This window comes from Gossypium raimondii, chromosome 9 (assembly GCF_025698545.1).
Source record: "Gossypium raimondii isolate GPD5lz chromosome 9, ASM2569854v1, whole genome shotgun sequence".
Taxonomy (NCBI): Eukaryota; Viridiplantae; Streptophyta; class Magnoliopsida; order Malvales; family Malvaceae; genus Gossypium; species Gossypium raimondii.
This window is the reverse complement of record NC_068573.1, coordinates 47,982,324-47,996,268: the sequence shown is the minus strand read 5'-3', so window position 1 is coordinate 47,996,268 and position 13,945 is coordinate 47,982,324. Positions and strand designations below refer to the sequence as shown.

General features: G+C 32.9%; 3 protein-coding genes across 3 annotated transcripts; 1 reads left to right on the top strand and 2 right to left on the bottom strand.

Annotated features, from left to right (window-relative positions):
• The first annotated feature begins 2,070 nt into the window (after positions 1 to 2,070).
• LOC105800581 (PRA1 family protein D) lies at positions 2,071 to 3,017 on the top strand. Its single transcript, XM_012631788.2, has one exon. It carries the CDS (start codon positions 2,167 to 2,169, stop codon positions 2,716 to 2,718), a length of 552 nt encoding a protein of 183 aa, XP_012487242.1. The 5' UTR covers positions 2,071 to 2,166; the 3' UTR covers positions 2,719 to 3,017.
• Positions 3,018 to 4,584: 1,567 nt separating this feature from the next.
• Positions 4,585 to 7,880, bottom strand: LOC105800580 (uncharacterized). Its single transcript, XM_012631787.2, has 2 exons — positions 6,982 to 7,880; positions 4,585 to 6,497 (listed from the first exon to the last, which is right to left on the bottom strand). Exons 1-2 carry the CDS (start codon positions 7,636 to 7,638, stop codon positions 4,839 to 4,841), a joined length of 2,316 nt encoding a protein of 771 aa, XP_012487241.1. The 5' UTR covers positions 7,639 to 7,880; the 3' UTR covers positions 4,585 to 4,838.
• Positions 7,881 to 10,440: 2,560 nt separating this feature from the next.
• LOC105800579 (auxin-responsive protein IAA14) lies at positions 10,441 to 12,173 on the bottom strand. The gene is made up of 5 exons (XM_012631786.2): positions 11,720 to 12,173; positions 11,424 to 11,641; positions 11,192 to 11,327; positions 10,903 to 10,964; positions 10,441 to 10,813 (listed from the first exon to the last, which is right to left on the bottom strand). Exons 1-5 carry the CDS (start codon positions 12,013 to 12,015, stop codon positions 10,776 to 10,778), a joined length of 750 nt encoding a protein of 249 aa, XP_012487240.1. The 5' UTR covers positions 12,016 to 12,173; the 3' UTR covers positions 10,441 to 10,775.
• Positions 12,174 to 13,945: the final 1,772 nt, after the last annotated feature.

Here is a 13,945-nt window from a genome sequence, read left to right as displayed (position 1 = left end):
CACTAATTGATTTAATGATTTATTTTGTTAAATTTTATTTTGGTTAAATTACTAAAACAGTCATTTTGTTTACCTTAGGTTACGTTTTAGTTACTTATATTTGAAATGTTACGTTTTAGTCACTTACATTAACGTGTTGTAACATTTTAGTCATTGAGCCGTTAATGGTGTAGTGACAAGTTGCTATGATACGTTAAATCATCATTTCAAATAAAAATTTTAGGTTAAATTATACAATTGATCTCCATATTTTTTTTTTGTTTTGAGCAATTTAAATTTTTTTCTTTGTCTTTTGCTTCTCCATCTCTTTTAACATAGTTTTTTTTTAAAGTTTTTCATTTGTTAAAATTTTTTATGTTTATAGAAAAAGAAAAAGCGAAAGTTGAAATTAAAATAAAACTTGCTTCGCATATTCTTAATCCACAATTGTAAACCCTCATCATCCATCATCACTTTAACGAATCAAATTGGATCTCTCAATTACCTAGTCCACAAGCTCGCCTCACTTGAAGACCTCACCAATCGTGACTTATGGTAGTTCACCATCAACAAAGTTTCCCGAGCCCGTTCTCTTAATCTCCTAACCAACCCCCACGACCACCTTATTTATCTTACCTACAACATTCTCGCCCTCTCGAAACTATGTTGTTTCATAGATTCTTCAAACGAGTTCTACATTCTCAATTACTAAAACAACCTCCATTCGAAACTTACCATCAACTTTACTTAAACCAATTTGGTTCCATGCTCTCTTTCTCTCTTCAGTTCATCTATGCTTAGTTTCCAATCAAACTTGCTTGGGAATATCCAAGAAGGTTTAGATCAATTTTATCGTTAGCTTAATTTGTTTGTCAAAAAATGAAAGAAAAGGAAAAGAATAATCTACACGATTATGTAAAAGTTTGGAAACAGAAAAAAAAATTGTTTTGGATGTAAATAAATTAATTTATGTTTAGATTTGATTAAGAATATTGTTTTTATATTGATTAGTTAGATCCAATTTTAGTTTTAGATTTAGGATATATTAAAATTTGATTTGATTAAGAATGATTGATATTGAGTTTTGAGTGAAATTCAATTTAGTAATCATGCGAATGAAACAAAGACTTGATTTATTTGATGGATAAAGATTATGTTTCTTCAAGAAAGAAAATGAGAAGAGAGAAAATAAAAGGGAAGAAAAAAGAAAAATAAAGAAATAAAAAAAAAAAAATAAATTGTTCAAAAAATAAAAGTACATCAACTAGTTTTAACAAGTGGAAAATATATAGAAGCTACATTAAAAGAAATGGAGAAGTGAGGAATACATAGGAAAAAGAGAAGAGAATGGAAAAAAGGAGAAAAGTTCAAAGAACATAAAAGAAAAAAATTTCTTAAAATGGAAAAAATATAGGGATCAATTGTATAATTTAATCTAAAATTTTGTTTGAAATGATAATTTAATATGCCACGTTAGCTTATCTTTACACAATTAACTACAATTAACGCTCGGTAACAAAATGTTACAACATGATAACGTAAATGATTAAAACGTAACATTTCAAACAAAAATTATTAAAATGTAAATGCAAGGGATGTTTAAAACATTCAAATTTAGTTATCTGTTTGGATTAATTGGACTAATTATGACTTTTAGATTTATAAATGGAAAGTCAAATAAAATTGAACTCATTCTATTATTTTCAAACCAAATTCAATAAGAATAAAATTGAAAATGATCTAAAATTAATGTTGTTTAAATCGAATTGGATTAGATGATTGAACTAATTAAATTAAAAATTGGTTAGAGTATTAGTTTAGAGAGAGATTAGATTGGTTAACTCAAAATCATTCAAAATCTCAAAATTAGACTATAAAATTAATTAAATTGATTTTATCTAATTTTAATATTTTATAATTTATTTAATTAAATTCAACAACTAGTTGAACTGGATAATAGTAGTGGTACCAAATTGAAAATATTATTATTTTAATGAATTATTGATTTTGTTAAGTTATTTTATTTTAATTTTGAAGTTATTAAAAAAAGTCACTAAAAAATGGTTTAAAAGATAGCTTTGATATTTAAGAAGCTAAATTTGACCTTAAAATCTCAGAAAGCAAAGAAACCATTACTACAAGCAACCTCTCTTCGATTTTCTTTGTTTACTTGCTTTTGCCCAAGAAATGTCGTCGTTAATCTCCGGCATTAAGGGGACCACCCAATCCCTCACCGCACTCCGCCGTCCGTGGCGGGATTTCTTCGACATCTCGACCGTCGACCTCCCGTCTTCCACCTCCGACGCTACCACTCGAATTGCCCAAAATTTAACCCATTTCCGCCTTAATTACACCTTAATCCTCCTCTTAATCCTCTTCTTATCCCTAATCTACCATCCTCTTTCTCTCCTTACTTTCCTCGTTATCCTCCTCGCTTGGTTCTTCCTCTACTTCGCCCGCGATCGCGAGGAGCCTGTCGTGATCTTCGGTTTCTTTATCGACGACCGCATAGTTATCGCCGCGCTCTTCGGGTTGACCGTGGCAGGACTGGTTCTGACCGGCGTTTGGGTCAATGTCCTGGTGGCGCTGGCCGTCGGGGTTGGTTTCGTGATCTTGCATGCGGGGTTGAGGAGTACAGACGACTTAGTAATGGACGATTTGGAGTCGCCGTACGGACACGTGCTTGCTGGTGGGGATGACGAGCTTGATAGCCCTAGAGGAGATTACTCTGGTATTTGATTCTTGGGTTTCTTTTTTCCCCCTTCCTTTAGTTGACCATAGTACATTTGTGGAATTGTTATGCTCTGATTACTCTGGTGGGGATGACGAGCTTGATAGTCTCATTATTGACAATGAAAAAATATCCGAAATTACCGGGTCTCCCCGCCCCCCCCCCCCACCCACGAACTCTTGCATATTTTCAATATTCTTGAACTGTTATGCTCTGAAATTAGATTCAAATGAAAGTGGTTGCTGTTATTTTGGTTGAATTTGGAAAGAAGCAAAATTTAATGTAATGATAGTGTTAGGGTTCTTTATTTTACAGTGATTAGTTGCGATAGCATTCATTACATTTGCAACCTGAATCAATAACCCTATTAGTAATAGTACTATTAAGCTTGCTGGAAGTTGAGAATTGGGTACAAACCACAGAATGAGGATGTTATGACTTTTGTAATGCTGTGAAAGATGAACCTGTAAAGCATCTGTTTTGTTATTCTGAAATGTTGATTTCACCATTTTATGAAGATGGTATCTGACATTAGTATACTATACTGGTTCTGTGTGCCTCTTGGCTGCCTAGTTCATTGTATGATTTCAAGCTTTTAAGTTGTTCCAATGAAGCTTAAGAGATTGTCCTTGATTCTAGTTTCTTAGTCAATGGCACAAGTTGCACTAAACATTTCACTTATATTACTTCTCATTAATGCTGTAAAGTACTATGGAGGCTTCTAGGAGTCCGATTGTATTTTGCTCGTCTATTAAAATGATGGGCAAATTAGTCTCTATATATTATATTAAAGAGCAAATTGGTCTTTTTTGTTAAAATTTTTATCCATTTGTACTGTTAAAAACTGTCATGGTTGATGGAATAATCAGACAGTGACATGTGATGAGTCATATGTACTTCATGCTAATGTATCGAAACTAATTTTTAATAGTAGAAATGAATGAAATTTTTAACAAAAGTACCAGTTTACTTTTTAACGTAATGTACAGGACTAATTTGCCCATTACTTGAGTAGAGAAGGTAAAATGCAATCTGACTCCTAGCCTCCATGATATTTTTACCCATCACTGTTTATGGCATTTTCTACGCTCTATTGTAGCGTGGATTGCCTAAAGGGGTACCTTGAGTGATTGTCTGAAATGCTTGTATTTTTTCCTCTGTTACTCGAACATAGGTGTGATATGATCGAGTTAGAAATGAGTATGAGTTTGATATGTTTCAAGATTTTCATGTATTTAGCGGAGGATCATATTCCGGACATATGTTAGACATGATATTTAAAGAAAAATGAAATTCTATGTGATGATAGAGTTGTCCACAAAGAGATATCCATTTGTATGCTTAATTTAAGTTGCCCCGTCAATCAATTCGTTTTTTGGTTAGTTGTTGTACTCTACGAGAATTGTGAATTTAATCTTGTAGTTTAATATGGCCATGTTTACTCTTTGTATTTTTCAGATTTTAAAATTTTGGTCTTCACTAATCAATAACCGATAAATTCATTAAACTAAGTTTTGTTATTTTCAAAAGATGTGTCAAATATATTATCATATGTGTAATGTCATATTAATTTGTTATTTTCACATATTACTCACTAAAATTCAATTAATATATTAACGAAATTTCAAATTTTGAAAAATATTGAGACTTAAAATGATCCAATTGGATAATATAGATTGAATTTACAATTGTGCGATAATACGAACTAGCAATTGAAATTAACCAAATAAATTTAATTGTCATTGTTTGGGTTAGGACTAAAATTTCAAAATTTAAAAAGTAAAATTGCAATTGACTAGTTCAAAAATATAAACTAAAATTGATTAAACTAAAAGTATAAAGGCTAAATTTATCATTTTGTAAAATACAAAGACTAATAGTAGAATTTACCCTATGTTTTCATTGACTTTTTTTTTTTTGGTCACAGAATAACATTTTCATTAAAGAGTAAAATGCTAGTCTTGAGCATCCACAAAATCTTTGCTCAAAATATACAAAAAAATATACAATGAAAAATCACTTTGTTCCTAGTTGATTCAAAAGTTCGACCACTAGTTTACTAAAGAGATGCTTTAATCAAAATACATATGTAGCCCCAAAGAGATGGTGTATACAAAATCCCAGTAAATTAGCCCTGCACTGCAAGGGCTTGCAAATGATCTATGAAAACTTGTAAGCTCAAATCATCTGTAAATATAATGTCTGAACCATCCGTGTACGTCGAATCTTGAGTAACTGATGGGTTTAACTTGGCAAGAAGAAACCTTGCTTGACTGCTATGCTGGTCACATTTAATAAGCTTCGGTGGTGGAACTCGTCCCGCCACCAACTGACCTGCATCCAGTTCTGGTGCTTCGAACAACTTTCTTAGATTCCCATGGTTTGGGTCTTTATCGTAACCGAGCCTTCTCCATTGAGCAATCTTGGATCCATAATGAATAACCACGCAAAAGTACGAGTCAAAGAGTAAAATAACATCCGGGGATATAGAACGAATGTCTAAGAGAACAGGAACCGGAGGTCCATCGAAAGAATATTGTAGGAGTGTGGGTTGGATCATGACAATAGAATCCGTAACTCCTTCACGATTCAGCATCAGTCGAAAGAAAGCAGTCTCGTCGGGAGTGCTGTTAAAGACATCGAGAAATTGGGACCTTCTTAAATAGAATATGAATTGAGGGTAAAGTGAGAAGTTCGATGAAAGACGAAAAGACGAAGGATCTTCCTGTATATAGTCTCCGAACTTGGAAGCAAAATGAATAAGGTTATCATCCAACCATCTGATAACATCTCTAGCTTGACATGTTTCTGCTCGATGGATAGCAAGTCGGGCCATAACTGAAGTTGCTGCTTCCTGATCAAACCCGGCACGAATATCTGGTGACTGCTTTGCAACCCATCTTCTTGCAGCGGTTGTCACCCGTCTTCGAATTCCCATGTTCCCATCTCTATAGCGTGTTATGAACTGTACCAAGAACGCAGCGCCGGGTTGAGGTTTATGCTCGTAGTTTACTTGGAAGAAGAAAGCAATACATGTTTTACTAGTAAGTGTACCCAGCTTCCATATATATGTACCACCATCCCCGATCTCATTCTCGCTCACCAAATTATTTGTTTTCCGAAGAGAGATGCAGGGTCCAAGGGCTCCGCAGATTTTTACATCTTTAGTAGTCACTATCTCAATGGTTGCATCGAAATACATCTTCAAGTTCCCTGCTTCATCGCGACTAAATATATGACGCATGCATTTTCGGAATTGATCGGATTCAAAAGACTCCCCTAGAATCATAAACCCACCTGAACTCTCAACAGGAACTTTTAGCTCCGCTGCTCCAACTTGATCCAGAGAACAAGCGAACAAATCAAGAACAATGGATGAATCACAAAGTCTCTGCGATAATCTCTTATAAAAGTTGCTAGATTTCCAATAATACGGTGCCTGACCATTTATGAGATCCTTATGATTCCTAATAGCAATAGCACGATCTAAGTCAACAACAATTCCAGGGCCCCGAGTAGCAGGTCCGGAAGTGAAGACCATGATCCTGGCCCCTGTGTTAACCAAACATCCTTCCAAAAGTCCGAGTGCAGTAGATATTGCCACTCCAGTTGATCTCTGAGGCCGATGACCGGGTGTCACCTGCGCAAAGGAACGGATCTCCTCGATCGCAGATGTTATACTGAACTCACATTCAGATATCGGCAGTAGAAAACTCTGCTTTTGGATAACCAGACTCTTCCCAAGTTGCTGTAGCTTCTTACCACCGATTCCAAGAAACTTTTGTATCTGAAATGCATCCAAATCACACTACAACTTAAAGATGTACCAAAACAGAAAAAAAGCCGAGTGCCAGGGTAACAAGCTCGAGAAGTTTAGGTTATCTTTCACACATACACTCAGCTCCTCCTCTCTTAAACATAATCTAACTACTTAAACAGTCACCACTCTCATCTTTTCGATTAAAAGCAACCAAATAACAATACGAAGAACTAAAAATTCCCAATCTTTAACGGAAAAGAAATTTTTTTTCGTACTTTCTAAGCAACCAAACAGTCCTCACCATTGCTAACAAAATACATTCACTACCAACATACCAATACACTCGCACTTTCAATTTAGCATCCAAATTACAGTAAAATAATTGCAGAAGCTAACAATATATATAATTACTGATCACATTGCATGATTGATTACCATAACAAACGATTTGAGACTAGCATAAAAAAATTGGGTCTTTGAGCTTTTTGTTTTGTTTTTTGTTTTTAACTACCTGCTGGGAAGAAAGCTCGCGATCACCATGAAACACGACGACCCTCGAACACTCAGAAAACCCAAGGTCATACACATTCACCATTGCATCAAATGTAACCAAAGCAACCAACGCGCTCTCCGGCAACTGTTCCACCACGCGCAGCAACTCACTCTTAACCCCTCTCAACTCCTCTTCTTCCATACACACATCGATCACGAACACAAACGCCGGCCCTCTGCCCCATACTTCTCCGCCCATCGACGACGCCATCGACGACAACGAAGACGACGAAAGCGATGGCCCAATAGGTGTGGTAACGGGATTAACGGTCCTCGCGTATTCAACGGAGCTGTAATTGGGGAAGAGTTCGGCGGGGAGGTTGGATTCTTCGAGGGAAGAAGAGTAAGTTCGAGGGAAAGAGTTTTTGGAGAAGCAGAAAGAACAATACCAGACACGGCAGGTGTACTCGACGCGCGCGTACGGATTCAAAACGGCGCCGCACTTGGAACAAATGAGAGGGTCATAAGGGAGGATTGGGAGCCCCGAGAACTCCGTCAACGGCGTGCACATGACGGCGAGTGGGATCGTTAATGAGGAGGCGTCGGGTTTTGTTGTGGGCCATGAATGCCATGGCCATCGTAGGCCCTCGATTGCTTCTAGTTCGTTGAAATCCATCAGAAGGATTTAATTTTTACTTTTGATTTTGTAGCTTGGGTGAGAGAGATGGGGTTGGTTTGGATAAAGAGAAAGTGAGGGAAAGTGGGGGAAAGCTTTCGGGGAATTGATCGGAAGCTAATGTTGGCGGCCGGCCGATGATGTATTTTTCATCATTCATTTTTTTGGGGTTTTGGCTTTGGACTTAAGCAAGCTCTTTACTCAGACCCCCACTTTTTTTATTATTCATTTTTCTTCTTTATTACTATTTCTCCTCCTTTAAACTTTCAATTTCTATTTTCAAAATAAAATTCTTATTTATAGAAATGTATTATTTACTTCCGATTTTGGAAAATTGCAATATATTTTATTACTGCTTTTACTTTATTTAAAATCTTAGGCAGCTTAGTTTCGAAATAATTGACATCTAATATGATCAAGAATTTTCAAAAAAATATCTATATTTAGTTTGGAGTAGAGTCTTCAAGAATTTTTCAAGCCAAGTAACCCTTATATATTACTCTTTAAAAATTAAATTATTTTACAACCATTCAAATTAATATTTATATTTTTTGTAATTAAGTTTAATGAAATTATCTAAGCTTGAAACGAACTGAACAAACCACTCGGCATGTGAATAAGTCTAATTAAAAAATGCTAATTTATTCCCATTTGAGTCGAAATCGAAATTTCTACCGTCAGTAGTAATTATTAACTCCCTCGCCGTGAATGTGATAGTCAAATTTGGGTTCTAACTTTGAGTTTAGGTTGTTGGGCCGTTTGGTTTAAACAAACATCTCTTTGCTCTAGGTTATGATTTTTAGGTTTAGTAATTAGATTATTTTTAGGTTTAGTAATCCGATATCAATTCAGTTAGGAAAATTACAAAAAATGTTCTTCTACAATTAAAATAAGGTATATTATTCGAGGGTATTTTAATCTTTTTATTTTAAAAATATCAATAAAAATTTACTTGTAATTTTATTTGAACCCATGCTCTTTATATCAACAAAATATTAATCTTACCATTAAACTAAGACTATATTTCAATATAATATTTATGTTTTAATTGTATTATGCATACTTTATTACCTCCATCAATTGTATATCTATACTATTATTCAAGCTCCTGACTGAGTTGGTGTCATGAATCAACCGGGCACCAACTTGGTTAAGAAATTATAAAAATGTTCTTCCATAATTAAAATAAGTTATTATACATTTCATTATTTGTTGCATGTTATTTTTAAACAGCAGTTTGTGTTCTAAGTATGTAATTTCCATACGCAGATGCGCGTAATAGAATTTCTAATGCATTTTTATCCACTTTAATACCTAAATTTGATAACTAGGTTTATTCTATCCATTAAAATTGGATTTTATCAAAAGATTTGATGACGTAACACTTTGAGATTGTATCACATTATCACATTTTATACTTTCGTACCAAAATAAACTTGATTATTAAAATACAAAAATAGAGTTAATTGATAAATTAAAAGATGGAAAATAAGCCTAATTTTTATGTTCTATTTGGGACATTCGATTTAGGTGGGTTGTTGGAATTTGAATCTTAAAAGCAATTCTGTACAAGAGGTATGTGAAAAGTTATATAAAAGATAAGTTTAATATATTTGCTCTTTTAAAAGAGGGTTTGTTATTATTAAAGAGATTTCGTCTTTCATTTCTATTCACATTAGTCTATTGATCTAGTTCATGGTCTATTAGAAGTAGAAGACACTCTGGTGGGATCCTCACGGATAGAAAAAGATTGCAGTTAATAATCGAGTGACATAAGTTCACGTAACAAAATTCATTTTAAAAGTATACGAGAAAACAAATTATGCATAATATATATTATATTTATGTTACATAATTTATGTTTATATGATTTGGAAAAAAATATACTAAATGTACACAAATTGCCCAATCTACTACAGCTGCAAATATGGATAGCATTTGTTGAGTCATTGAGGGTTTTTCGGTGAACGAAACTTCTCAAGGTTCCAAGAATCTAATAATAATAATAATAATAATAATAATAAGACATTTTTTATTTAAGATTATAAAATATATAAATATTAATAATTTTTAAATTATTCTTAAATAGTAAAATGAGCACAACCGAATCCGACTCAATTCATAAACCCATAGAGTAATTAAAACCATCTCTAAAGCGCAATTAGCTCAGCTTGTAGGACTATCTTGCGGCACTAATAAGAGAAAAAGGTATCAATTTTTTTTTTAAATCTCATTAAAACTTTAAAAAATTTAATTAATTGAACAGTAATTTGGTTGACTGAATTAACAGATCTGCTAATGTCCCTGAATCATTGAATATTACTGTTTGTTACAGTTAAAAGGAATGACTGAAATACAGAAGCTGTATTTTTGCTGCTCTTCCACATTGCATGAGTTAGTACATAGCATGGCCAATTTGCATATATTATATATCAAAGATATTGAACATGAGATTACATCACAATGCCAGATCCAAAAAATATATATAAAATTAAAGATAAATGGAACCATGAGGAACAGGTTTATAAAAATAAACCCAAAATGTTGGTGATCCCCATAGAATTCAATTAATATAATAAAGCATAAACTAATGGCAATGAATGAATGCCCCCAACAGCTTCCACATGGTCATGTTCCCCATCTCTCTTGGGGGTCCTCAATTTCTAATATTTTATTTATAATTAAAAAAACCCCATTATTAATACAAGAACAATATATATATGGAATTATACATGATATGAAGAATCTTTTTGATTTGGGAAGGGAAAAAAAAGTACCATTAGCATTAAAACTGAGTGGGGGTAGAAGAAAAAGGAATAATAATTATAAAAACACACACACACACATAAACAATAAGCTATGACAACAAAGACAATAGCAAAAAAAAAGAAAAAAAAACACATGGTGAAATTATTAAAAACAAAGCCCCCATCATCAGCAACAAAACAAGCCAGCAATATATAAGGTTAAGTTTATTGCTTCTTGTACATTACAAAGATGTCCCCATGATTCTTCTTTTTGCATATCTATATATACCAAATATATATATATATATATATAAACATTAAAAAAACATAAAACACATCCCAATAAGAAGGCTCCCTCCTAGCCTTTTGCTCAATTCCAGGATCTTGTTTTTAGGCTCTGCTCTTGCATTTCTCCATTGCTCTTGGTGCTGAAAATATAATATATAGTTTTTTTTATGTCATTAAAAGTGGCTGTAATATATGATACAAAACGTAAATTAGTGAATAGAAAACATACCGAGACCAATTGCTTCTGATCCTTTCATTATGCGTAAGCGTTTGCATGAGTCAACAAACATCCTGTTTGAGAAATTAAGCAAAGGATTAAAATATGTTGATGATCGAGATGGATGGCTTGTAATGAAGGCTAGCACGTATTTAGGCAAAGGTACTTAGTTGATTTATTTTAATAAACTTATAATCTTTTAGGGTTTTATATATTTTTTTTACTTTGGGGGAAAAGCGAACTTCAATACGCTAAATTGAATTAGGGAATTAGGGTATTTATAGTATATATAAGAACTTACTGCCATGGGACATCACCAACTAGCATCCAATCTCCATCTTTATCTTCATAACTTGGCACATAATCAGAACTGTTAAGAAGATCCATCAACTTGCTTTCGTTCATGAAATCTATCATTCCTTGAGGTCCATAATTACCTTTTTAAAAAAAACCCAAAACCAAATAAATCTCAACATTCATGTACATAAAAATAATCACACATGCATATGATGAAAAATTACATGTTTACTTACCCATAGTGAAAGAGCTAAACATCTTAGCCAAGGCATCGGATAACTCTTGGTAACTCTTATACATCTTCAAATCAACTTTTCTCAGATATGGTGCACCATCCATACTCACTTTCACCAAAGCTGCACCACTATTCCCACTTTCTTCACTGCTGTTCTTCTGGTTAGCCATTATGTTCTTCCTATATGATCGAACTGGTGGCCAACCCACCACTTGTGCCCTGTAAAACAAAAGACCCATGTTAAAAAAGAACCCTAAACAAAAACTGGGTTTGGTCGGTCTTATAATTATGACTTACTTGGCAGGAGGTTTTGCAGGATCTTTGGCAGAACCTGATTTTTCCTTAGAACCATTGTCATCAAGGTTCTTGTTTAGATCCATGGTAGATTCTTTGGATTGAAGATTAAGCTTCAAATCAACAGTCTCAGAGAAGCCTCTCTTGCCATTAGTCTTTGGGGAAGAAGAACTTTCCGTTTCATTACCTGCAGCAACAACAGCGATTCCACCGGGCAAACCAAGACACAGTTCGGTCTCTTTGAAGTTCAAATCATGGTCAGTTCCAAGCATGTTAGCCATTTTTCGACCAACTTCCATTGAAACAAAACAACTTGCTTCGACCCTTTTCTTTGATCTATCTTTAGATCCTATTTGTATAGCTTTGGCTTCAGTTTCTCCTTGTTCTTTGATCTGTTTGGTTTGGTTTGGTTATGGTATTATGTGAAAATTGGGGGGGGGGGGGGAGACAAAGAGAAAGAACGAAACCCCTCAATAATATAAACTGTGGGGGCGAAGCTCGTATGGCTGCATGTGTATGTCACATCAAATTCATGATCAATGGTTTATCAACACGTGGAACGAGATGGGACGTTGGATCTTCAATACTCCCCCACACAAAAAACCGACTTCCATTGATGAACGTGATTCGATTCTTGAAGGGAAGGCTTGTAAATTGGTCAACTATGTTATCACATGCAAATGTATATGTATTTCGAAGAAATAAACACAAATATTTATTTTATAAATTATAACATCAAATTTAAATTTCTAAATTAGTTTAAATTCAATTTAAACGGTTTTAATCCAGTTTTTACCAGGATTGATTTTTTATCCACTCATTCCTTCTTCGATTTTCAATTCAAATCGATATTATCCAATTCTAATAATAATATATCTGTTATTAAATCTCTTTAAAATTATAAAATTATGACTTAATATAATGATAAAATTATTTTTAAATTCTTAAAGTTTATAACTAAATTTAGCCCTAAATTTTTTATTAAAGTTCAAATCTAAATAACAGCCTACCTCATTCACACAATGCTTCAATTTCTTTTGGAGGGACATCATGCTTCAATTTTTATTTAATAGGAGAGTATGAATTGATATTATATATATATTTATTTAAAATGCATACAATTATCATCAAACAAAAAATCGATAAATATTCCTATTAATTATTCATATACAAATTAAAATAAATTTAAATAGTTGATTGATCCTTAATTTAATTGGTATGAACATTTTTGCTAATATAAGAGGATGTGGGTTCGAGTCGCTTAAAGCACATTATCTTCTTAATTATGAGTTGGGGAGTAACTATGAGCACTTCTAGATATATATTATGTCAAAAGAGCTTTGATATATGGTAATTGTTCTATCTCTTTTTTATTATTAAAAACTATTAATAATTTATCAATACTAATCCATATAATAATAATTTAAAACATTAATGATTATATATATATAAAAGTTATAAATATTTACTCATTAATTTTGAAAACCATTATGAAAATTGAATCTTGTAGGCATAAGGAGAAGCAGCAAAAACTTAAAAATTCAATGCATATGAAAGTTTATTTTATTTTTATTTTCAAGCACATATTTATTAGTTGGGTGTTGGGAGGAGCATATGATTATGCACCACCCTATTCTCATATTATATATTAATTGTATATGAAATTAAAAATGATAACATATTATTATATAGTTAACATACTTCTAAGAACCTTCCAATTATGCACATTCTCACATGAACCAATAATTCATCTCATGCAATTCAACAGATACCATATTTATCTATCTTATAAAGCGGAAGTATGTCTACAAAAATATAAAATAAATGGTTTTGTCTCCAATTTTAACCTAAAGTCTTTTTATTCTTTTTTTTCCTACTTACCAATTCTCTTAAAAAAGTTTTTGACTTAAAGAACAGAAAATAAAATAAATATATTGATGACTGCATTTGCAAGGCAACTTAATTTAACCGACACTTGCCCACCCCTACAATTAATGCCACATGCATTTCTAAAAACAATTAAATCCTCAAATTTTTGGGTATTGTTCATAAAAGTTTTCCATTTAATCATATAAAAATATATAAATGAAGTTTGTGTAAAAGATTTTCATAAATAATGTATACATACATATATATATATATGTATATATGAATAGAAATAGTTACATGTGAACATCAAGTGCTTGTAAAGGTCGTAGAAGGGCATGGTGGTGACTTAGAGACAGGTCA